Source organism: Bos indicus, chromosome 9 (assembly GCF_029378745.1).
Source record: "Bos indicus isolate NIAB-ARS_2022 breed Sahiwal x Tharparkar chromosome 9, NIAB-ARS_B.indTharparkar_mat_pri_1.0, whole genome shotgun sequence".
Classification (NCBI taxonomy): domain Eukaryota; kingdom Metazoa; phylum Chordata; class Mammalia; order Artiodactyla; family Bovidae; genus Bos; species Bos indicus.
In genome coordinates this window covers 45,484,807-45,511,146 of record NC_091768.1, presented here as the reverse complement: position 1 = coordinate 45,511,146, position 26,340 = coordinate 45,484,807, and the positions used below count along the sequence as shown (strand labels likewise).

Genomic DNA, 26,340 nt, shown 5'->3' with positions numbered 1-26,340 from the left:
ATATTAGGTATATATCACTTGAATTCAACATTTTAATCATAAAAAGCAAATTTAAGGAAGAATTACATACTTAAATTGTAATCTGCACACTGGATTATGTTTTCAAATGTGACATTAGAGTTCACAGATAAAACCACAGTAATGAAAAGAAACATGGTAAAATATCATATTTTAATTTTATCTAAATATAATTAAAACAAAACATAAGAATAACTTTGAGACAATAATTCATACAATACAGAAAAAGCTTTAATATATAAATCAGATGTCATATCATCAGCTGTTTATTATCACATCAGTCTAAACTTTACATATTAAAATACTGAAAAGCTAAAAAACATCATTGCAATATAGATTCAATATGGGAAAATACATATTTGTGGCTTTATATACAATGTAAATTAACCCATTCTATACAGTAGTTTTCCAAAATATAAACGGACTTTACATGCAATAGGACATACCAGGCTGGATATCCTAATACAATTTATTATATAGAAAAATAAAGTGACAACACCTTTTTAACATAGTTACATAGGAGATGTGGAATGTAGAATAGGATGCTGCCTTAACACACTCTTGGATAAGATTAAAGAAATGTGAAAAAGGACAGTTTCTATTATTTTCAATTACCATTTTTGAAATGAAGACTACTGTGATTTTATATTTTCTAATTGTATCACAAACTGAGAAAATATAAAAGGGAAAGTGAGAGAGAAAAAAAGAAAACCTGATCCTTTATGAATTTTAAACATCAGCCCCGCCTATGGGCTGCATTTGGGCTGCTTTTCTGTTGACAGTTTCCTAAATTACTTCTGCCACTCTGAATTGCTCATCAGCAGTCAGAAGAATTTTCCAGACTTCATTATGCCATTGTGTAACCATAGCTGCCACAATGTAGTGCCACAAGAAGCCTGTCCTTGAGTATTTCTTTGCTTGGGTATTCAGGTAACTTGAGCATGTTGATGCTTTAAAAGAAAAATATACCACTATTAAATAGGAAAGCTCTGAAATATTTTATTGTTTTGTCTAGAAGTGAAAACACTACTCAAAATTAACATAAAACCACCCTCTCAAATTTGCATTCAAATTGGAAAACCCTGAAGTAGTATTTAAAAAGGAAAAAAAAAAACACCAAACCCTGCTGCACTGCAGTTTCCTTTAGTATGCAAATTACCAGACCAAAATAAGTTCCCTCCAGTCTAAAATAAATAAGCAATAGGGCAATTAAGTTTGAAATGATAGTGTAACTCAGTGATACTTATGACAGTGTAACTTTAGTGATATTTGAATTATATGTATTCAATTAGAGTATAGGTAGGGCTTCCCAGGTCACGCGAGTGGTAAAGAACCCACCTGCCAATGCAGGCGACATAAGAGACATGGGTTTGGTCCCTGGGTTGGGAAGATCCCCTGGAGGAGAGCAAGCCAACTGACTCCAGTATTCTTGCCTGGAAAATCCTATGGACAAAGAAGCCTGGCAGGCTACAGTTCATATGGTCGCAAAGAGTCAGACACAACTGAAGCAACTTAGCACTCATGCACACACAGAATATAAGTAGGTAGTTTACTCAAACATTTTCCTACCTACAAAGCGGAAGGCAAGAAACTATTACTATATAGTTCTTTATTTATCAGTGATTACAAAATGAACAGAGATCACTGCTGAGATTTTCCTCTCAATGAAGCAATAAGCAGTCAGACCTTTGATCATTTAAAACTAATCAGAAATTCACAGTGCATTTAAATAAACCAATTTAACATACCATGTGCTTGAAGTAGGTAGAAGATTTGGAGTATATGGCACAGCAGCAATTGTGAAGTTTTGCAATCCACTTCCACCCATGATATTAGCAAATCCACCATGTGGGACCCTGGAACTAAGAGTTCATATCTAGTAAGTTGTACCCATGCAAGAAAAATCTTTGAAATAGATATAATTTGAATTATAAAAATGAATATATCTAGCAGACATTCATTAAATATTTGCTGAATAAATAAATGGTTTACTTGATTAATTCAAGCAACAGAGGCTTTTATGTGTAATCCAAAATGATTTCCCTGTCTGTGAAAAATATCTAGGCTCAAAGGTTTTTGTTTTGCATTCTTTTACACAGTGGGAAACTAGAAAATTCTTTACACTTATCTTTCCAGAGATTTACATTGGATGCATTTTTTTAAATGTTACCTGACATAATGAAAATGCATTTGAATACAGAGTTCCAAAGAATAGCAAGGAGAGATAAGAAAGCCTTCCTCAGTGATCAGTGCAAAGAAATAGAGGAAAACAATAGATTGGGAAACACTAGAGATCTCTTCAAGAAAATTAGAGATACCAAGGGAACATTTCATGCAAAGATGGGCTCGATAAAGGACAGAAATGGTATGGACCTAACAGAAGCAGAAGATATTAAGATGAGGTGGCAAGAATACACAGGAGAACTACACATAAAAAGATCTTCATGACCCAGATAACCAGGATGGTGTGATCACTTACTTGCATGTCGTGGAATGCGAAATCAAGTGGGCCTTAGGAAGCATTACTACAGACAAAACTAGTGGAGGTGATGGAATTCCAGTTGAACTGTTTCAAATCCTAAAAGATGATGCTGTGAAAGTGCTGCACTCAATATGCCAGCAAATTTGGAAAACTCAGCAGTGGCCACAGGACTGGAAAAGCTCAGTTTTCATTCCAATCCCAAAGAAAGGCAATGCCAAAGAATGCTCAACCTACCACAAAATTACACTTATCTCATACATTAGCAAAGTAATGCTCAAAATTCTCCAAGCCAGGCTTCAACAATATGTGAATTATGAACTTCCATATGTTCAAGCTGGTTTTAGAAAAGGCAGAGGAACCAGAGATCAAATTGCCAACATCCGTTGGATCATTGAAAAAGCAAGAGAGTTCCAGAAAAACATCTACTTCTGCTTTATTGACTATGCCAAAGCCTTTGACTGTGTGGATCACAACAAACTGTGGAAAATTCTGAAAGAGATGGGAATACCAGACCACCTGACCTGCCTCTTGAGAAACCCGTATGCAGGTCAAGAAGCAACAGTTAGAACTGGACATGGAACAGACTGGTTCCAAATGAGGAAAGGAGTATGTCAAGGCTGTATACCATCACCCTGCTTCTTTAACTTATATGCAGAGTACATCATGAGAAATGCTGGGCTGGATGAAGCACAAGCTGGAATCAAGATTGCCAGGAGAAATATCAATAACCTCAGATATGCAGATGACACCACTCTTATGGCAGAAAGTGAAGAAGAACTAAAGAGCCTCTTGATGAAAGTGAAAGTGGAAAGTGAAAAAGTTGGCTTAAAGCTCAACATTCAGAAAACTAAGATCATGGCATCTGGTCCCATCACTTCATGGGAAACAGATGGGGAAACAGTGTCAGACTTTATTTTCTTGGGCTCCAAAATCAGTGCAGATGGTGCACGCAGCCATGAAATTAAAAGAGGCTTACTCCTTGGAAGGAAAGTTTTGACCAACCTAGACAGCATATTAAAAAGCAGAGACATTACTTGGCCAACAAAGGTCCGTCTAGTCAAAGCTATGGTTTTCCAGGTCATGTATGGATATGAGAGCTGGACCATAAAGAAAGCTGAGCACGGAAGAATTGATGCTTTTGAACTGTGGTGTTGGAGAAGACTCTTGAGAGTCCCTTGGACTGCAAGGAGATCCAACCAGTCCATCCTAAAGGAAATCAGTCCTGAATATTCACTGGAAGAACTGATGCTGGAGCTGAAGCTCCAATACTTTGGCCACCTGATGTGAAAAGCTGACTCATTTGAAAAGATCCTGATGCTGGGAAAGAGGGAGGAGAAGGGGACAAGAGTGGATGAGATAGTTGAATGGCATCACCGACTCTGTGGACATGGGTTGCAGTAAGCTCCTGGAGTTGTTGATGCACAGGGAAGCCTGGTGTGCTGCAGTCTATGGGGTCACAAAGAATCGGACATGACTGAGTGACTGAACTGAACTGAATATAGTGAGACTACAGAAAGGTGAACAAAGTCAGAAGTCTCACAGTTTCTAATTTTGAAATTTAAACTACAAAACTACAGTAACCAAAACAGTGTGTACCGACATAAAGACAGATAGAAATAGAATGAAGAACCTCAAAATAAACCCTCAAATATACAGCCAAATGATTTTTTGACAGGAGTGTTAAGAACATTCAACAGAAAAAGGACAGTCCTTTCAACAAACTGTGCTGAGAAAACTGAATATTCACTACAAAAAAATGAAGTTAGACCTTTACCTAACACCGTATACAGTTAATTCAAAGTGAATCAGAGAACTAAATGAAGAGGTAAACCTATAAAATTCTTAGAAGAAAATCCAGGGGAAAAGCTTTATGACACTGGGTTTGGTAATGATTTCTAGGATACCAAAAACACAGGCAACAAAAGAAAAATAGATAAATTGGACATAAGATTAAAACTTGGGTGCCAAAGGATACCATGAACTGAATGAAAATGTGAGCCATAGGAGAAAATATTTTTAAATCATAAATATGACAAGGAATCAATATTGAGAAAATACCGCATTGGCCAAAACGCATGTTCAGTTTCTTCTGCAACATCTTACGGGAAAACCCAAATGAACTTTTTGCCCAACCCAATATATAGAGTTCCTACAACTTAACAACAAAAATCTAATTTAAAAAATAGGGACAGGGTTCAAACAGACATTTTTCCAAAGAAAATACACAAATGGCTTATAAGCATTCAAAAGATGTTCAATCAAAATCACTTGATTAGGGAAGTGCATTAGGGAAGTCATTAGGGAAATGCAAATCAAAACCACAGTGAGGGCTGAGGGCTTCCCTGGTGGTTCAATGGTAAAGAGTCCACCTTCCAATTGGTTCGATCCCTGGTCCAGGAAGATCCCACATGCTGAGGAGCTTAAACTAAGACTATGTGCTACAATTACTGAGTCTGTCCTCTAGAGCCTGTGACCTACAATTGCTGAGCACAGGCACCACAACTGCTGAAGCCTGCATGCCTGAGACCTCGTGCTCCACAACAAGAGAGGCCATGGCAATGAGAAGCCTGCACACCACAACTAGCAAGTAACTCCTGATCCCTGCAACCAGAGAAAAGCCTGTGCAGCAATAAAGACCCAGCACAGCCAAAATACGTAATTTTTTTTTAATGTTAAAAAAATAACCTACACTGAGATAACTACCTCAAAGATATTAAGATGACAGTTATTTTTTTTTAAAAAGGCATCAGAAAAAATACAGTTTTGGAAAGGTCATGCAGAAATTGAAACCCTTATGCAACTGCTGAAGGTAATATAAAATGGTGCAGCCAAGTATGGAAAACATTATGACAGTTTCTCAAAAAATTAATCATAGAGTTATAGTATATGTCCAATAGAACAGAAAGTAGAGACTCAGAGATATTTGTACATGCCATGTTCATAACAGCATTACTCACAATAGCCAAATTGTGGATGCAACATAAGTAACCATCCACGGATGGAAGGATAAGTACAATGTGGTAAACACATACAACAGAATACTATTCATCCTTAAAAAGGAAGAGAGTTCTGACATATGCTATACTATGGATGAATCTTGAGGACATTATGCTAAGTGAAATAAGCCTGTCACAAAAAGGCACCATATGATTCTACCTGCAACGGACCTAAAGTAATCAAACTCATTTAGACAGAAAGTAGAATGGTGGTTGCCAGAGACTGGGGGTATGGGAAATGGAAAGTTAGTGTTTAATGGGTGCAATTTCAACTGAGGAAAATAAAAAAGCTCAGGAGATGAATGGAAGTGATGGCTGTATGACAATGTGAATGTACACAGAACTGTACATTTAAAAATGATTAAAATGTTAAATGTTATATATGTCTTACCACACACACTAAAAAAACTGTCGAATAAAGCACCAAGATTTTCTATTAATATTTATATCACAGATGATATGCACATATTCACAGAGAAAAAAAACAATCCAATAGAAATAGATCTCTAAAACTAGCAGTTTTCTTTTCTAGCTAGGAAGTAGTTTTGTTGTTGTTAAGTTGCTTCAGTCGTGTCCGACTCTGTGCGATCCCACAGACGGCAGCCCACAAGGCTCCACCATCCCTGGGATTCTCCAGGCAAGAACACTGGAGTGGGTTGCCATTGCCTTCTCCTAGGAAGTAGTTTGGTTACTATTAAAAACTTTATTGATGAAATGCCTAAATTTACCTTAGAAATTCAAGTGAATGCTAAAAGGATGCCTGAATCTTCCTAACAAAACCCTAACATATAAGGAATTCCTACTTAGGGCAAGAGAATATCTAAAGACCTGAACATATATGTCTATAAAGTGAAATAAAATTCAAGATTAGTTTATCTACGCATATTAACCTTTGCCTACAAAATTAACAAAGGTGACCAAAAATAAAAAGGGATGAAAGATATTAGAGGCAGATTTTAAATACAAATATACAACTTCATCAGGACAGGTGAGAAAATGAGTCTTGACACAGATTCTTACACAAATTATATCACAGAATTTCAATATCACAATTCATATAAATAAATTTTGAAAAATTAGTTGAGCCTCCAATTTTAATATCTAAACTGAAAATATTCTGTAAACTGATATTCACAAACAATACCTGAAATCTTACTCCTCTTTTAAACTATAAACAATGACTGGGCCCCCTACCTGAATAACCAGTGGGTCTTAAGCTAAGATTATGGCTCATCAAGCTTAAGCATATATGAGAAAAATGAATGAAATTGTCTTTGCTTGAGTATTATGACACCTGAATTATACAATGTAAAATTACAGTTAATAAAAATGACATATTTCTATTTTATACAAAGTAGTCATATAGTCTGAGATTCATTACTAACAGATAATGAAACAAAAGTTAGAAATTTAAGACTGTCTTGTAGATAAACAAAATACTGTCACCACCATAAAAATACTTTAAAGTTACTGAGGATACAGATTCTTGCTCCTACAACTAGAACACAACTCTAGTCTCCTACAACTCTTTAGTAAGATTGTTCTAGATTAATAATGGATATGGAGGAAGACATTTTACAATCTAAAGGATAAACAGAATTTTCCAGGAAGTGCAAAAAAGCAAAGTACATAGTTTTGGTCTAGAAGGGTAAACACTATACCTATTGATAACTGGGTCTAGTGTAAAAGGAAAGTTATGGTTTAAAAAAAACTTAAGATTTACTCTGTTTAAATTCAAAGCAAGGACTCCATTTCGACCAAGTGCTGAAAAGTGGACTTTTCAACTTGAAGGGAAAGCTTAGGTCCATGTAGTTTCCCCTCAGCCTCTTTGGCTTCTACTCTTTACCCAAATCCTTCACCTCAGTTTAAATGGATTTGCCACTATACTTCTCTATCAGTTAAATAGCAAACCGTGCAGTTCTTTTCAACATTGCTAATTATGACTATAGAACCAGGAGACATATTGTGTATCACTAATCCAACTGGTTTTTATTCTATAAAAGTAGCAAACTAACAATTTTAGTACTAAAGAACTTGAATAATTATTTCCTGCATTTTAAAGGCTCATACCCACCAAATCATGAAGGAAAATATAGCAATTTATTAAATTGTGTTTAAATATAAACCACTTAGAAAAAAATTAAAGAGCCCTGGCTTATAACATAAACCAAAATAAAGTCCAGATGGCTTAAAAACTGGTATGTAAAAACAGAAACAAAAATGTTACCCCAAAATGTACAAAAACATATAAGTATACAAAATCTTGGGAGTAGGGAAGAATATATTAAAAAAAAAAAACTATAGGAAAGCAATAATCAACTTGCAAACCTAATTTAGAATCTTCATTATAGAATTTTTATAAATTAAATTTATAATCTATATGGAAATCTATATGTCTAACTTAATAAAATTAAAAGGCAAATGATAACCTGGGAAAAATATCTACAGAGTTATAAATGTCCCTATCTGTAATATCTAGGGACATTAAAAAACAAAATTTTTTAAATGATGGTAAAATAATGTACTGGAGAAGGCAATGGCACCCCACTGCAGTACTCTTGCCTGGAAAATCCCATGGACGGAGGAGCCTGGTGGGCTGCCGTCTATGGGGTCACACAGAGTTGGACACGACTGATGTGACTTAGCAGCAGCAGCAGCACAATAATGTACAAAAATAAAGACAGGAAATCTATTCCAACACAAAGTAAACACATAAGAAACCATGGAAATAAAAATGATTATATCTTACATTGACAGAATGAAAGAAACAGGGCCTCTCATTCCCTACTGATGTCAATAATGGTATCTTTCTGAAGTTTAAGTGAGCAATGTCTCAAAGTTATAAAAATGTATATAATTTGCATGCAAAATTTTCCCTTTTAAGAATTTTCCCTATATGCTTATCCTATTTATCCTACATTTATAAATAATCAAACTGCTGCTGCTGCTGCTGCTGCTAAGTCGCTTCAGTCATGTCCAAATCTGTGCGACCCCACAGATGGCAGCCCATCCACTGTCCCTGGGATTCTCCAGGCAAGAACTGAAAAAAATAATAATTAAACTTATCTGCCAGTATAAAAAGCATACAAATTCCTTATTTGTTCAGCATTATTCATAAACAGGAAAATTTAGCAATAAAGGACAATATCCATTCAGTTGAGTTTAGTCGCTCAGTCCTGTCCAACTCTTTGTGACCCCATGAAGCACATCAAGCCAGGCCTCCCTGACCATCACCAGCTCTGGGAGTTTACCCAAACTCATGTCCATTGAGTTGGTGATTCCATCCAACCATCTCATAATCTCTTGTCCCTTTCTCCTCCTGCCCTCAATATTTCCCAGCATCAAGGGTCTTCTCAAATGAGTTAGCTCTTTACATCAGGTGGCTAAAGTATTGGACTTTCCGCTATAACATCAGTCCTTCCAATGAATATCCAGGATTTATGTCCTTTAGGATGGACTGGTAGGATCTTCTTGCAGTCCAAGGGACTCTCAAGAGTCTTCTCCAACATCACAGTTCAAAAGCATCAATTCTTCGGCGCTCAGCTTTCTTTACAGTCCAACTCTCACATCCATACATGACTACTGGAAAAACCATAGCCTTGACTAGACGGAACTGTGTTGGCAAAGTAATGTCTCTGCTTTCTAGGTTGATTGTGCGGTAGTTTGAGTATTCTTTGTCATTGCCTTTCTTTGGGATTGGAATGAAAACTGACCTTTTCCAGTCCTGTGGCCACTGCTGAGTTTTCCAAATTTGCTGGCATATTGAGTGCAGCACTTTCACAGCATCATCTTTTAGGATTTGGAATTGCTCAACTGGAATTCCATCACCTCCACTAGCTTTGTTCGTAGTGGTGCTTCCTAAGGCCCACCTGACTTCACATTCCAGGATGTCTGGCTCTAGATGAGTGATCACACCATCATTATTATCTGCGTCGTGAAGCTCTTTTTTGTATAGTTCTCAGAGGATGAGATGGCTGGATGGCATCACTGACTCAATGGACATGAGTCTGAGTGAACTCCGGGAGTTGGTGATGGACAGGGAGGTCTGGCGTGCTGTGATTCATGGGGTCGCAAAGAGTCAGACACGACTGAGCAACTGAACTGAACCTGTGTATTCTTGCAACCTCTTCTTAATATCTTCTGCTTCTGTTAGGTCCATACTATTTCTATCCTTTATCGAGCCCATCTTTGCATGAAATGTTCCCCTGGTATCTCTAATTTTCTTGAAGAGATCTCTACTCTTTCCCATTCTATTGTTTTCCTCTATTTCTTTGCACTGATCACTGAGGAAGACTTTCTTATCTCTCCTTGCTATTCTTTGGAACTCTGCATTCAAATGGGTATATCTTTCCTTTTCTCCTTTGCTTTTCACATCTCTTTTTATTACAGCTATCTGTAAGGCCTCCTCAGATAGCCATTTTGCTTTTTTGCATTTCTTTTTCTTGGGGATGGTCTTGATCCCTGTTTCCTGTACAATGTCACAAACCTCCATCCATAGTTCATCAGGCACTCTGTCTATCAGATCTAGTCCCTTAAATCTATTTCTCACTTCTACTGTATAATCATAAGGGATTTGATTTAGGTCATACCTGAATGGTCCAGTGGTTTTCCCCACTTTCTTTCATTTAAGTCTGAATTTGGCAATAAGGAGTTCATGATCAGAGCCACAGTCAGCTCCAGGTCTTGTTTTTGCTGACTGTATAGAGCTTCTCCATCTTTGGCTGCAAAGAATATAATCAATCTGATTTCGGTGTTGGCCATCTGGTGATGTCTTCTCTTGTGTTGTTGGAAGAGTCTTCTCTTGTGTTGTTGGAAGAGGGTGTTTGCTATGACCAGTGCATTCTCTTGGCAAAACTCTATTTGCCTTTGCCCTGCTTCATTCTGTACTCCAAGGACAAACTGCCTGTCACTCCAGGTGTTTCTTGACTTCCTACTTTTGCATTCCAGTCCCCTATGATGAAAAGGACATCTTTTTTCCATGTTAGTTCTAAAAGGTCTTGTAGGTCTCATAGAACCGTTCAACTTCAGCTTCTTCAGCGTTACTCATCGAAGTATAGACTTGGATTACCATGATACTGAATGGTTTGCCTTGGAAACGAACAGAGATCATTCTATCATTTCGGAGACTGCATCCAAGTACTGCATTTCGGACTCTTTGTTGACTTGATGGCTACTCCATTTCTTCTTAGGGATTCCTGCCCACAGTAGTAGATATAATGGCCATCTGAATTAAATTCACCCATTCCAGTCCACCATCTCCTGTTTGACCATTTCCAATCTGCCTTGATTCATGGACCTAACATTCCAGGTTCCTATGCAATATTGCTCTTTACAGCATTGGACCTTGCTTCTATCACCAGTCACATCCACAGCTGGGTGTTGTTTTTGCTTTGGCTCCATCCCTTCAATCTTTCTGGAGTTATTTCTCCACTGATCTCCAGTAGCATATTGGGCACCTACCAACCTGGGGAGTTCATCTTTCAGTATCCTATCATTTTGCCTTTTCATACTGTTCATGGGGTTCTCAAGGCAAGAATATTGAAGTAGTTTGCCATTCCCTTCTCCAGCGGACCACATTCTGTCAGACCTCTTCACCATGACCTGCCCATCTTGGGTGGCCCCACATGGCATGTCTCACATTGAGTTAGACAAAGCTGTGGTCCATGTGATCAGAGTGGCTAGTTTTCTGTGATTGTGATTTTAGTCTGTCTGCCATCTGATGCCCTCTCTTAGCACCTACCGTCTTACTTGGGTTTCTCTTACCTTGGACGTGAGGTATCTCTTCACGGCTGAGAGGTCAAGAGATTTAAGAATAGATAGCCATTTAAAAAATTAGATCTATAAATGAATCCATTTAAACAATATATTGTTAAACTCAAAAGTTATAAAAGAGGAACAATGTTTTTAAAAAATAAAAATTTGTATATGTCAGAAAAACTCTGGAAGAATAACCAAAATAGATTACATTCAGAGACTGAGATGAGAGATGATTTTATAAAATTTTAGTCTAACCTTCCTACATATAAAAAATAATTTTAAACTCTTTTTATTAAATTACTGAAATCTCTAGGTATTTCTTGGCAGTGAGAAGCCATGTAAACAAAAAACTGACAAGATTTTGTTTCATATTTTTAGTCTATAATCTGTGACTAATTCATGTTTTATTTATTCTTTAAAATTAGGTATTCATTGTAACTCCAACTATTTTTCTAACTATATACTTAAAAAAATAAAAAATACAGCAAAATATTAATAGTGTTATCTATAAACAGTGTAATTACTTAATGGGATTTTCATTTTCTCCTATCTATATTCTCCATTTTCCAAAGTTTCTACAATGGTTACAAACTACTTTAAAAATAAAACAGTGGGAACTTCACTGGTGGTCCAACAGCAAAGACTCTGTGCTCTCAATCAGGGGGCCTGGGTTTGATTCCTGGTTGGCGGACTAGATCCCACATGCTACAACAAAAATCAAACAGCCTGCATGCCAAAACCAAAATGCAGTGCAGACAAATAAATAAAATTAAAAAAATAAAACAATGGACTTTAAGTTACATATATGTAATATAGATATACATTCACACTATGTTTTTAAAACAGGTAGTAAAAAATAAATATATCAAATTATTTATAATGGTTATTGATAGCAAGTGATGGTTTTTCTTATTTCTTTTAGTTTTCTATGTTCCAATTTTCTTAGAAGAACCATGCAAATTTATAATGAAACAACTGAACTATATTTTGATAAATAGAAGGATACAGATGAAATTCTAAGTTATCAAGGATGAAAATCACACCTTTCTTTTACATCTTTCAGAACTGTAAGTTAAGAGAGATTTAAATCATTTAGTTTTCTAACACTGATGATTAATTGTTTCCAAATGTACACTTTTCAATGTATGGTATCACAAATTAGTTTTTAGGCCACAAATCTTAAAACATTAAAATCTGACAAAAATTGAATAAATGGGTATTATATGTATTTTGTGTGTGTGTGTGTTGTTGCAGCAACAACTATTGGCTACTATTATTGACTTACAGATTGAAAAGACTACCAAGTTACAAAATAATATATATGTTGACATTTCTGACAGGAACAATTTTTTATACCTTAAATAAACATATTTTGGGTACTACTATATATTTTAACATTAATGCCTAAATAAACCTTTGTTTAATGTCTAAAAATATAGAAAAGGAGGTGAGAAACAGACAATTCAGAGTAATAATTCACTTTGAGTTGCTTATCTCTAATCAATTAGAAATGGAATACATTAAATTCTTTCTACATTATCATAAAAACACTTCTTACCTGCCAGTAACAAACTGCAAGAGAAGAACTCTCTCCTCTGGAGTAATATCTTCCACAACTTCCCAGAACCACTAAAAACAACAATAAAAAACTAAACTCACATTTCAGAGCAATTGTAGGCTTCTAAGTACCAGAGCAATGTGCAATATTCATAAAACATATCTTATTCTATGAAACTCATTTATCAAACAAGGTTTCATACAAAGCTTTCATATGGAATTCCCATGAGAAGAATTTAGGGAAAAACTTTACTTTGTTAATTAATATAGGTTTTCATTCAATAGTGCTGAAAAGCTTACAAGATTAAATGGCAAAACTTAACTTCATTCTAAGCTCGAGAGATTTTACCTGAATAACTGGATCTTCTCTTTCATAGCCACTTGTGTATTCTGTATTTTTAATCCAATCACTCACATCAATTTCTGGCATGCCAGAAAGCAGTAGCTCCTTTGGGAAAGAAGAAAAATATTTCATTAATCTTCTTTGGGGGAAAAAAGAGATTACATTTAAATAGCAAATTTGTCTTAATTAGAAACTAATCCCATGTAAAACTGATTTATTTCTGTGACAGTGTCTGCATGTTATCAATAACAAGTACTACATGGTAGAGAACCCTTGATACTGATAATCACAAATACTGTGACATGTGGAGATGTCACTACACTAATACAATTTAATTAAAACATAAGTGATAATCCTTCATGTTTATATAGAAACAGATATACCACAAGTTTATATGTGCAACAATTTTATGAACGTTATTCTCTTTGGTTTATATATATTTTATGAATTTGTTAAATTTTATAAAGATACTATACTCTCAATATAGAAATAACAACAGAGACCTAAATAAATCTGAGTTAAGCAAAGAAAAGATCAAGAAACTCTAATCACTAGAAAAAAGAAGTTATAATAAAAAGTTATTTTTAAAAATCAAAACAGATTTAGGCCTTAGAAGAACTCTATTCTGAAATAATTCCAATCCTTTAAAGTCAAATTCCCATAAGGTGAAAAAAAACGCAATTTTCCTACTAATGACTTTTGGTATCCATTTTTTCAGAAAGATCATCAAACAAACAAAATATCAATCAAATAACTAAGAATGAAATTAAGAATGGCAAAAGTATTTTGCCACAGTATTCCGCAAGTGAAAACAGAACATGAAAAAAGCTTGTCCACATCTCTGAATCAGACCATATCTCACAGTTGGATGTGTTTACTCAGTAAAGTAAGGCAATAACTATCCTATGCTCAAAACTGACAAGCCAGAACAGCAGATTTTGTTATTGCAGAGAAGATACAATGTGGTTCAAAGTCACTTCTCCTACAGCAACTCCTCAAAAATATATAAGGTATATATAGTATAGAGTGTGCTCTGAAAAAGATTAACAAAGGTCCATATAAGGTGGTGTCTGAGAAATCTTGGGTGTTTGAGATCTATTCAAGGAGCCTGCAAGGTTCTCCCTTTTCCAACTGAGGCTGAATTTTCTCTATATATTTCAGTCAAACAACATATCACAACAGATTATAAGCAGAAACAGATATGAGAACCCAGTTTCTTCTATGAAGCCAGACATTAAATTTGGAAAGATATAGAACAATAATACTTTCCCACTATTTTTTATTCTGGAAAATAAATAATTTTATTTATTAATTTAATTTCTTTAGATTTAATTTTCTAAATCTTATTTATGTTAATATGTAATTAATTGCTATTCTTATATGAGCTGATAAAATATTTCACATTTCTGTTCAAATTTAAAATACAGTATCAACTACTATAACCAACATAAACTCTTTTCTTGTAAGGGGTCTTAAGACCAAATAATTTAATAATTCCTGTCTAGGGTGTCTTTTAGTCCTCCTTACTAAGTATTTGGCTATGGTCGATACTTTAGCCACCTGATGCGAAGAACTGACCCATTAGAAAAAGACCCTGATGCTGGGAAAGGTTGAAGGCAGGAGGAGAAGGGGACAACAGAGGACAAGATGGTTGGATGGCATCACCGACTTGATGGACATGAGTTTGAGCAAGCTCCAGGAGTTGGTAATGGACAAGGAAGCCTAGCGTGTTGCAGTCCATGGGGTCACAAAGAGTTGGACACAACTGAGCAACTGAACCAACTGACCATAGTATTATAAAATACTTTTAACTGATGAAGGCATTCTGGTAGGTTCCATTTACCACGCCCAAATACATTTTCCATCTTCCTTTGCACATTCTGTGCCCCAAGTGGCTGATCCCTGCAGACTCGCTCTCTTGCCTGTTGGCCTCAGATTGGGTTCCATCACTGGGAAACAGGCAGGAGTCTGAAGGTAAGAGTATATTCTGTTCCTTCCCTCCTCCAGTACATCTTTTCAGTAGCTATGCCTCCTCAACTATAGCTACCACCTGGTGATTCAGACTCTCACAGGGTTCCTCACAATAATTCCTCCACGTGTCTTCAATTTTAGGGATGATAAAGGCTTTCTCCTGTTGCTATTCTCTGGCTGCCTCAACCATATCTTGTTTATTCTTAACCTACCCATGCCTCTGTAAGTTCCTTCATTAAAGTTTCTTTATTTGAACCATCTAGGGAAATTCTGTTCCCTGGCACTAGATACAGATCTGCCAAAAAAGGAATATGGATGATTGTTACATATTTCTCACAATCCATGAGTTTAATCCTCTTCCCTTCTAGGCTGAAGATAAGCTTTTAATAATACTGAGTATTCTTTCTTTGTTAATAATTGTGAATAAAAATGAGACTACATTCTCTCAAGGAATCTGAAGTATTTCATGAACATCAAAAGTTATGATTTTGTGATGGGAACAAAATATCCTTATTAGCTCATTTAACACTTGGAGGGAAAAGTTATTAAGTTGACTAAAAGAAGATGAAATTGGAAGTATACAATAAAAAATATCAATACATATACATATAGCAAAAGATTTTAGTCCAAGTCAACAATTTATTATTTTTTTAATTATGACAAAATAATTGATCTTTTGGAATTGGGTACAAAATATATATCCCCAAAACAGTCAGAAACTGAGTCATGCAAGTGTTCACAGCTGTTAGCTTACCTAGCATTCACATGGCTCAGTGTGTTAATACCCTGGTACCACCATGGATAAACTCATAAGCAGCACAGTATGGCAGGACAGTCCCTCAGACATTTGAGGAACCCTTCAACTGTAATAATACTATAGATATAGTACTCACAACAATGTTGTCACCATTTTTGAACCTGATGATCATCTCTTGACTTGAGACTGCAAGGACACTAATGCTACTAGATACTTTCTTTTCATGAAAACTCTAGAATCTAATCTGTATCTTTAACTCTGATGAACATGTTTATGTCATGAATTTAGATGAAATGAACTTAGATATTTGAGCCAACTTTTTAAAAAAAGTTTCCTATCCCAGTGTAGCAGAGCCCTTTCCTATGAAAGACACACAAGTCACAAAAAAGGTTCCAAATCCAAGTCCCATTTATAACTCACACCACTGAGAGGCAATACTGATGGAGAGGCTGGGCTATGGGTCAGAGAACATGGTTCACAGTCTGGCTGTAACACATACTCTGTGAATGTGAGCATGTCCCATACCTTCTTTGGCCTAGTTTTCCTCATCTATAAAATGAAAATAACACATGATGTGAAGGGGTCTGATGTGAAGGTTTTAAACGTTAATACACATGAAGTACCTGGCAAATACTAAGTGTTTAATAATAATAATCATTACTGCATAAGTCAGTGTCATGCCAACAACAGTGCTCTTCCCAAACAATCAATCCCACCATCTGAATCAGCTCACTTAGTATAGCCGGAGTCTAAGACAGACTAGGAATCCTGATCTACCTTCTAATATATGAACCACAATTAAAAACTTATCAGTAACAGACTCAAAAGTGAAAGACAAAGGAATTAAATATTCAGAAGGAAACAAAGGAAAATACTTTCATGACCTTGGAATAAGAAACAATTTCTTAAATAGGACACAAAAGTTCCATTCATTTAAAACAAAAAAAGATAGAACAAGTAATAAACTGAACTGTGTTAAATCTAAAAACTGTAAGACACCAGAAAAGAAGATATTCACAATACATATATCTAACAAAGACTCCTGTAAGGTATTACATAAAGACTACTACTGCTGCTGCTTCCAAGTCCCTTCAGTCGTGTCCGACTCTGTGCGACCCTGTAGACGGCAGCCCAGCAGGCTCCTCTGTCCCTGGGATTCTCCAGGCAAGAATACTAGAGTGGGTTGCCATTTCCTTCTCCAATGCATGCATGCATGCTAAGTCACTTCAGTTGTGACCGACTCTGTGCGACGCCATGGACAGCAGCCCACCAAGCTCCTCTACCCATGGGATTCTCTAGGGAAGAATACTGGAGTGGGTTGCCATTTCCTTCTCCTAAAGACTTCTACAAATCAGTGTTAAAAAAAAAACAAAGAATGCAGTAGAAAAACAAATTACTTCAATTAACACTTCTAAAACAGAGTATACAAATGGTCAATAAACATATAAAATACACTCAATCTCACTGATCATCAGGGAAATGAAAATTAAAATCATAAGGAAATACCAATACTCTACACCAGAATAGTAAAAATAAAAAAGACAGAAAAATAACAAAAGCTGGCTAGGATACAGAATACCCAGAACTCTGATACCTGTTGGTGGGAGTGTAAACTGACACATTACTTTGGAAAACTACTTGCTAGTATCTACTCTAATGGAATAAATGCATAGCCGAAATCCCAGCAATTCCACTCCAAGACATATAATCTACAGAATGCATATGTATGTTCTCCTAAAGACATGTACTAGTGTTTGTAGCAGCACCAGTTTAAACAGCCTGAAACTGAAAAGTACCCAACAAATGTTCACCAAGAGTAGAAAGGACAGAAAAAAAAAAAAAAAGTAGACTGACACAATGAAGTACTATAGAGCAATGCAAATGAACACATTACAACTGCATGCAACAATACAAATGATTCTCACAAACTGAAGAAGTGCTAAAGAAGTCAGACATATTCTAGGTGACTATTCCATTTATATTAAGTTCAAAAACAGGTAACCTAACCTATATCATTACAATCAGGAGAATGGATACCCATGAGGGGAAAGTGACCGGGAGGGAACATGACAAGGATCTAGGGTATTAGGATTTCTAATCTGATCAGATGTTCTAAACATTGTTTCATGGGTGTACACAGTATGAAAATTCATCAAGCTATACATTTATGATGCATGTTGTGATTAGGTTATACTTTTCTCATGTATACTGTAACTCAATAAGAAGTTTCATAAAACTTATCAGCATCAACAAATTATGAGGCAAAAGTTTTGTCAATTATCTGTATTGTTGCTATTTTTTATACACTGGTCCAGAAAAAGAATATAATTTTCCATTTAATAACTCATAAGTACACCTCCATTTTTGAATGCTAAAAATAGTAACTCTTATGGGTATGCAAAAACTATATGCTCCTATGCTAAAGAAAACCATTCATCTTAAATCTAAAAACAGGGACAAAAAACTCAAAGCTGACATTTAGTGAAACTAAGTCACCACAGCCTTCCACATTACTTATTAAATTTTCTCCACTACTATATTATGATATACTGTGAGTGATAAATTGAAAATACTGCTATATGTAAAATACACCAATGTATTTATTCATGTTTTAAAATGTAAGGCCCAGGGTGAAACTAACTCATGAGACAGAAAAAAAACCAATGAATTCTTTTCCATCGACCAAAAATTTATTATTCCAAATTATACATCTTAAACTAAGAAAACAGCTATACTCTATTTAAAACACTGTATGGTTTCATTACGACATTAGACAACTCAAGAGTTTGAAAATAATTTAATACCAAAAATAAAAGAGAGGAAAAGAAATGGGGGAAAATGCAAACATAAATCATATAAAAACAGAAACTATTAGATCACAGTAAAAAGCAGGCAAATTAAAGAAGCAAAACAAACATTCATGAAACTAGAGGCAAGCAAAGACAGTGGACTCCATACAGGCTTAAGATGGAAAATTAGTAACAAATATATGATGAAATAAGCTAGAGAAGATGACATAAATATAACAAGAAAATTCTTCTATCAATTTTTCCTTTTGGAAGTACAAGAAGTTTCCTTTACCAAATAAAAAAATTCAGAAATAATGTAAATAATGCCTTTGGGAAGATTGGCCTTCATCATTCCATTTTTGTTAATCACCACCTATATTCTACTTCTCATTAAGAACTGCTAACCTAGTTATTAACCTTTAGAGAAGCACAATCACAAATCTTACAACTCCCTAAACATGAACATTTTAATGGTTTACCATATTTTCTACATTATTCCATTCATTATTGTATACTAAAATTATTTCTAAATTACATCAAATGGAGTTTTGTGTTGTGTTGTAACAGCAAAAGAACTGATGCTTTTCCTTACCAATTCGTATTCATCAAAAAGTTGTATGAGGGATGGTGGAATGAACATATGAAAGCCCTGTAAAAAAGCATTGATCTGAGGCTGAATGGCTCTTGTCATTCGCAGTTCAGTGACAAGCTGGACGTACTCCGCCTATTAAAAAAAAACGCTTCTGTGATTATTTTTTTTAATTCACATACTTAAGATACTGCTGACCATTTCTCATTTTAGAAATAAAGGTTTAGAATTAATTTGGCACCAATGTTCACACATCTCAGCAAAAGAGTAATCTATCATTCACTAAGCTGTTTAGGCCAAAATCCTAGGAGTCAATCATCCAGGTTTCTCTCACACCTTCTATCAGCCAGTGCTATCAGCTCTATCTTCAAAAATATTCTCAGTCAGATCTTGTGGCATCACCTCCACCAGTGGCACCTTGGTTCAAACCATCACCATCTCTCATCTGGATATTAGACTATCTGGTGTCACTGCTGCCATGTTTGCCTCTGTATTTCTTCTTCTCCACATTAGAGCAACTTTTTAAACTGTGTGTGTATATATATATATATTTTATATATAATTCAGATCACATAACCCTCCTTTCAAAAACCCTACAATGACTTCCCATAACACTTGGAGTAAAGTCCAAATTCCTTCCCTAGTCCATAAGGCCCCAAACAACCCAACCTCTGCCTTATCCTCTCATCTCATTTTCTCCCACTTTCCCCTTTGTTCCCTCACTCTATCCCCCAGACACAGCTTGTTCAGGTCTCACCGTCTGTATACTTACTGCTTTTTTTTTTTCTCTTAAATGTCTCATTAGACTGTAATCTCTCTGCAAGCAGAGGTTCTGTTTGTTTACCAGTATATATCCTCAGCTCTTCCTCAGTGATCAGTGTAAAGAAATAGAGGAAAACAATAGAATGGAAGACTAGAGATCTCTTCAAGAAAAGGGATACCAAGGGAACATTTCATGTAAAGATGGACACAGTAAAAGACAGAAATGGTATGGACCTAATAGAAGCAGAAGATATTAAGAAGAGGTGGCAAGAATACAAAGAAGAATTGTACAAAAAAGATCTTCACGACCCAGATAATCACGATGGTATGATCACTCACCGAGAGCCAGACATTCTGGAATGTGAAGTCAAGTGGGCCTTAGGAAGCATCACTACAAACAAAGCTAGTAGAGGTGATGGAATTCCATTTGAGCAATTTCAAATCCTAAAAGATGATGCTGTGAAAGTGCTGCACTCAATATGCCAGCAAATTTGGAAAACTCAGCAGTGGCCACAGGACTGGAAAAGCTCAGATTGCATTCCAATCTCAAAGAAAGGCAATGCCAAAGAATGCTCAAACTACCACACAATTACACTCATCTCACACATTAGCAAAGTAATGCTCAAAATTCTCCAAGCCAGGCTTCAGTAATACATGAACCGTGAACTTCCAAATGCTCAAGCTGGTTTTAGAAAAGGCAGAGGAACCAGAGATCAAATTGCCAACATCTGCTGGATCATTGAAAAAAAAAGAGAGTTCCAGAAAACATCTGTTTCTGCTTTATTGACTATACCAAAGCCTTTGACTGTGTGGATCACAACAAGCTGTGGAAAATTCTGAAAGAGATGGGAATACCAGACCACCTGACCTGCCTCTTGAGAAACCCATATGCAGGTCAGGAAGCAACAGTTAGAACTGGACATGGAACAACAGACTGGTTCCAAATAGGAAAAGGAGTATGTCAAGGCTGTATATTGTCACCCTGCTTATTTAACTTCTATGCGGAGTACATCATGAGAAACACTGGGCTGGATAAAGTACGGGCTGGAATCAAGACTGACGGGAGAAATATCAATAACGTTAGATATGCAGATGACACTACCCTTATGGCAGAAAGCAGAAAAGAACTAAAGAGCCTCTTGATGACAGTGAAAGAGGAGAGTGAAAAAGTTGGCTTAAAGCTCAACATTTAGAAAACTAAGATCATGGCATCCGGTCCCATCACTTCATGGCAAAGAGATGGGGGAGCAGTGGAAATAGTGGTTGACTTTATTTCTGGGGGCTCCAAAATCACTGCAGATGATGACTGCAGCCATGAAATTAAAAGATGCTTACTCCTTGGAAGGAAAGTTATGATGAATTTAGACAGTATATTAAAAAGCAGAGACATTACTTTGCCAACAGAGGTCCATCTAGTCAAGGCTATGGTTTTTTCAGTAGTCATGTATGGATGTGAGAGTTGGACCTTAAAGAAAGCTAAGTGCCAAAGAATTGATGCTTTTGAACTGTGGTGTTGAAGACTCTTGAGAGTTCCTTGGACTGCAAGGAGATCCAACCAGTCCATCCTGAAGGAAATCACTTCTGGATATTCACTGGAAGGACTGATGTGGAAGCTGAAACTCCAATATTGGCCACCTGATGTGAAGAGCTGACTCATTTGAAAACATCTGATGCTGGGAAAGACTGAAGGCGGGAGGAGAAGGGGATGACAGAGGATGAGATGGTTGGATGGAATCACTGACTCAATGGACATGAGTTTGAATAAACTCCAGGAGTTGGTGATGGACAAGGGAGGCCTGGCGTGCTGCAGTCCAGGGGGTCGCAAACAGTCAGACAGGACTTAGCAACTGAACTGAACTGATCCTTTTAAAAATGTGGCTGCTGCTTTCTGTTCAACAAATAACGTGATGAATATACATTCAATAAATTCATTTAAAACATATTTTGAACTTGATCAAATGACTCAATTAAGTGTAGCCTATTCTTTGTTAAACAACAACATTCTGAGTTATGGTAAGCTATCTTGACACATTTAAAATATACATCATCAAGAATAGTGCCACTTAAAATTTAACCAGCAGTAAAAAAATGTATTTTGGCTCAAATCAAAGTGAATGACCATATCTTTCTGTATATAAACCCCATCATTGTTATTATTCGTGTGTGTGTGTGTGTGTGTGTGTGTGTGTGTTAGTCGCTCAGTCATGTCCGACTCTTTGTGACTCCATGGACTGTAGCCCACCAGGCTCCTCTGTCCATGGGATTCTCCAGGCAAGAATACTGGAGTGGGTTGCCAATTCCCATTATTATTCTTACATTTTAAATTACCCATCTAAGTGAAACTTCAAGAATTAAAAGCAATATGTATATAGTTCTCACCTCCCAGGAATGAATGCTCTAAGTGCAGAGAGAGAAAGCCTATTTTAGGTTCCTTCTTTTAATCTTTTTTTGGGGGGTTATTAATCTGACACTGTTCCCCTCAACCCCTAAAAAATACCCACAGGCACTGAGCCAACACGTTGTACATGACTCCAGCTATGAATTCTCCATACATCTCAGAGCTACAGAAATGTCACAGTGGATTGCTCACAGCTTTCCCCAACCCTGCATGGCTCTTTCTGCAATCTGGCATGGGGAAAGCTACCATCTATTACCATCTATCACCATGCTATTCAGTCTACTCTCACTCCAAATCCCACTCCCAACCACCCAAAGGTTTTTCTCCACTGAATAGGAATTAATCAGATTCTACAAGTTACATCCAGTTATTTAGAGAGAGGGGGACATAGAAACGTGTGCCAATCAAACAGAAACACAAACTGAATCTTCAGGATCCAATCTAAGAAATAAAATATACACATAATAGCTACCAATGATTTTTGCACTAACACATGATTATCTTTTAATTGATGTCTGCTCTAAACTAAACTGCTTCATGAAAACACTAAAATTTTTTCTGCTCCATTCATTAATTATATATTTCTCTCAAGAGATTTTGCTTTTATTATCTTAAGGTACTATTCACTTGAGTCATTAATCAACACCTCAAATTATGAAGCATGAACTGCTCAAGTATAGTTTTATCTATTTTAATTTGCCACTGCATCCTGTATTTATCTGAATAGTACACACTTTTCTATCAATTAATTCCTATTATTTCCACATACATTCTGTTTTAAAAAATTAATTTTCACAAATATACTATTTCCCACACTTATTTTTGTAGCTCTGGTCCATAGTTATTGGATATCAATTTGTGAAAAATCAGTTCCTTCAAATCCCAGTCTCCATATTAATTTAAATATGGAGAAATCTTGGTCTAAGTTATTTCTCAGTAAAATAATAAAATCCTAGCCAGCAAAAATTCTTCTGAGTTGTTTAGTAAAGTAAGTTTTCAGACAGCTGAAAGATAAATGTGTTTAATAGAAAAAAATCTAATCCAACTGTTTCTAAAATGTTTCCCTGCTTCCTTACAGAACACATCCTCAAAGACAGTAATACATATTAATATGTTCTTGATAATACAATTATTAGTATGAACATCAACTATCATTATACACTAATATTTTTACTATTCATACTGTGCAGAAATACTACACTGGCTACAGTCCCACCACCTACAAAGGCCAAGTGACTCACCCCGACATTTCATGCTCCTGAGTAACTACATCAAATATCTTAAATGCTCTAAGGAAACACTCAACATGTAGATGATCATCAGTCCACAAAACACTGGCATAAAGAGTTGCTCAAATAAACATGAAATATAAGTAAAACTTAAAATCTCACTTAATTCTAAGGTATTTAAAGAGATGACATAACTCAGGGGTGAGGGATATTTTAGTCATATTGGCTCCTACCTGAGTTTTGTTAATCCTTTGAGGGCATAAAATAATACCAGATATCACAGAATTAAACTGGAGAATTAACTATACTAAAGAATCTGAGTGAGTACCTGCTCTGGTGAAATAGTTGTGATTATAGAAAGTTTTCAACTTAGAAAGTCTCAGCACAGGCAACTGAGTCAATTCCTAGGCAGGTTGATAAGAAGTCCGAGGTCCTCGAAGAGGAGAAAGGGGTCTGGGGCTCTTGAAGTGGAGATGGGGTCTGGGATTCTCAAGGAGGAAGAAAGGACAAACATCTTTTCTCTACATTCTTAGTCTTAGTCACATAAAATGTTTTTTTCTTTAAGCCTGGAACTGATGATGAGACAACAAACAACTCAGCTTAAACTCTGTGCTAAGGATTATATAACAACAATGTATCCTCCTTGAGGACAGTTTCTCCTTCCTGAAAACCTTCTGGCTAATCCTGTTATCTTAAAATGTAAATTATGGGAGTGGGTCTAGTAAGATCTTTACAACCTTGAGACATTCGTTTGATTTATTGTAATAAGCAATTTTAAAAGTATGTAACTCCCTTTTCTAAGACAAGCGAGTGGGGCACTCTCCGTCCCCCTTCTGATGTTTATGTCAGATGCTTTCTCTGTCCCTTTTCATACTTTAATAAAACTCTGCTATACAAAAGCTCTTGAATGATCAAGCCTGGTTCCTGGTCCCTAAGTTAAATCTTCAGAGATCACGAATCTGACATCATTCACCATAAGCTATCATAACAATAAAAAAGAGCCTTAGCAAATTCTTTCAAGCTCAACCCCGAGCCTCATATAAGATAGGTAAGCAAAAAATAACTGCAAAGGGAAAAAATAAAAACTGTAAGATTGAGATTCAGTTTTCAGATATAATATTCTAGTTAAATTACATAGGTAGTTACAGAAACATTTTGTTTTAAAATCTCCTAGTCTTTTAAATCTATGGAATGAACAATATCATCCCTTGAAATCTTCCTTAAAATTTTAACTTCTTTTCAGGCTTTGAGTCTAAATTATGTCTTTTATGAGGAGTAGTGGTAATGCTGAAAACTGACACCTTTTTTTAAAGCTATTTTTCCCCTTTAAAATTTTTTTCACTATTTCTTAAAAGATATACTTACTTAACCAATAGTTAACTTTTAATAGTGAAAGCAAGATGTTCTTATCCCCCTCGAAGTAAACTGATAATCTTGGACACACCCGTAAAATTGTTTGAAATAATTATTTTTAGTTTTAAATGAACAGTTTAAATGGCATTATAACTGGCACAATGCAATTCACTGTTTGAATATAAATCCTTTAACAATAAAAGCTTCTTTCCTGGGCTTATCCACTTGATTACTATTGCTATCATATGTAAGAGTTCTTACTGAAAATTTCTTCAGGGAAAACTCAAAGGACACCAGGTTTCTTCTGCATGAATATGTAGGTGTAAGAAAAGAGAGGCACATTTAAACAATGTAACATTTTCCAATAATTTATCCTTTACCAGTATATTATTTTTAAGGTCACAAATTAAGCTATAAAGATTGATAGTATGATAAATATCCTATTACTTCAGTTTCCTTGGAACAAATTCAGTCACTGAAAACAGTGATTCTTCAGATTACAATTACATGGATTTGGTGATCTTTGAAGTGAATTTTTAGAATATATGAACTAAAATGCAAAGAAAAATATATTCTCCATTGTTGACAAAAAGATACTAAAGATAATTTAAAACCCAAATCGAAAAATACACTCAACATTGAGAACCTTAGACCTAAACTGTTTTAAAAGTTTTCAGAGTACTAAAAGATCTTTCCTAGTATACTTTTCTGAAAACACACATAAGCAATCCACTTTAAGTCAATAATCTATATAGAGAGGTTTCAATTTTTTCCTAGTACAGGCATCAAATGTGTCTGTATGTGAAATAAATCAAATGAAACCAGCAATAAAATATAATAAGTACACACACACTGGGCTTCTCCGATGACTCAGAGAGTAAAGAATCTGCCTGCAATGTGGGAGACCTGGGTTCAATTCCTGGGTTGGGAAGATCCCCTGCAGGAGGACATGGCAACCCACTCTGCTATCTCTGCCTGGAGAATCCCCATGGACAGAGGAGCCTGGCGGACTACAGTCCATGGGGTCATAAAGAGTCAGATGCGACTGAGCACAGCATAGTTAACATACACACTGAGAACAACCAAATAAAAATGAAATGGAGGAAACTATACCAAGTTTTTCAAATTGAAGTACAAAATGGTGTTAGTTTCAGATGTGCAGCAAAATGATTCAGCTACATATGTGTGTGTGTGTGTATTCTTTTTCGTATTATTTTCCATCATAGGTTACTACAGTATATTGAGTATAGTTCCCTGTGCTCCATGGTAGGTCCTTGTTGTTTATCTGTTTTATATATAGTAGTATGTAACTGCTAATCCCAGACTCCTAATTTATCCC

At 35.8% G+C, this 26,340-nt stretch overlaps 1 protein-coding gene across 6 annotated transcripts in view; it reads right to left on the bottom strand.

Moving 5' to 3' along the window:
• Window positions 1-227: 227 nt before the first annotated feature.
• The window catches only part of HACE1 (HECT domain and ankyrin repeat containing E3 ubiquitin protein ligase 1), a 118,350-nt gene continuing 92,237 nt past the window's right edge, over window positions 228-26,340 (bottom strand). For 4 of the 6 annotated variants that reach the window (XM_070796025.1, XM_070796028.1, XM_070796027.1 and 1 more), the window contains 5 exons: window positions 19,263-19,394; window positions 13,160-13,258; window positions 12,812-12,882; window positions 1,767-1,880; window positions 228-968 (listed from right to left, as the gene is read on the bottom strand). In XM_070796025.1, the coding sequence (XP_070652126.1) occupies window positions 866-968; window positions 1,767-1,880; window positions 12,812-12,882; window positions 13,160-13,258; window positions 19,263-19,394 (519 nt within the window). In that variant the 3' untranslated portion in view covers window positions 228-865. Of the gene's footprint in view, window positions 969-1,766; window positions 1,881-7,900; window positions 11,286-12,811; window positions 12,883-13,159; window positions 13,259-19,262; window positions 19,395-26,340 lie in introns of those variants that run through there. The other 2 variants (XM_070796029.1, XM_070796026.1) reach the window with 2 other exon arrangements.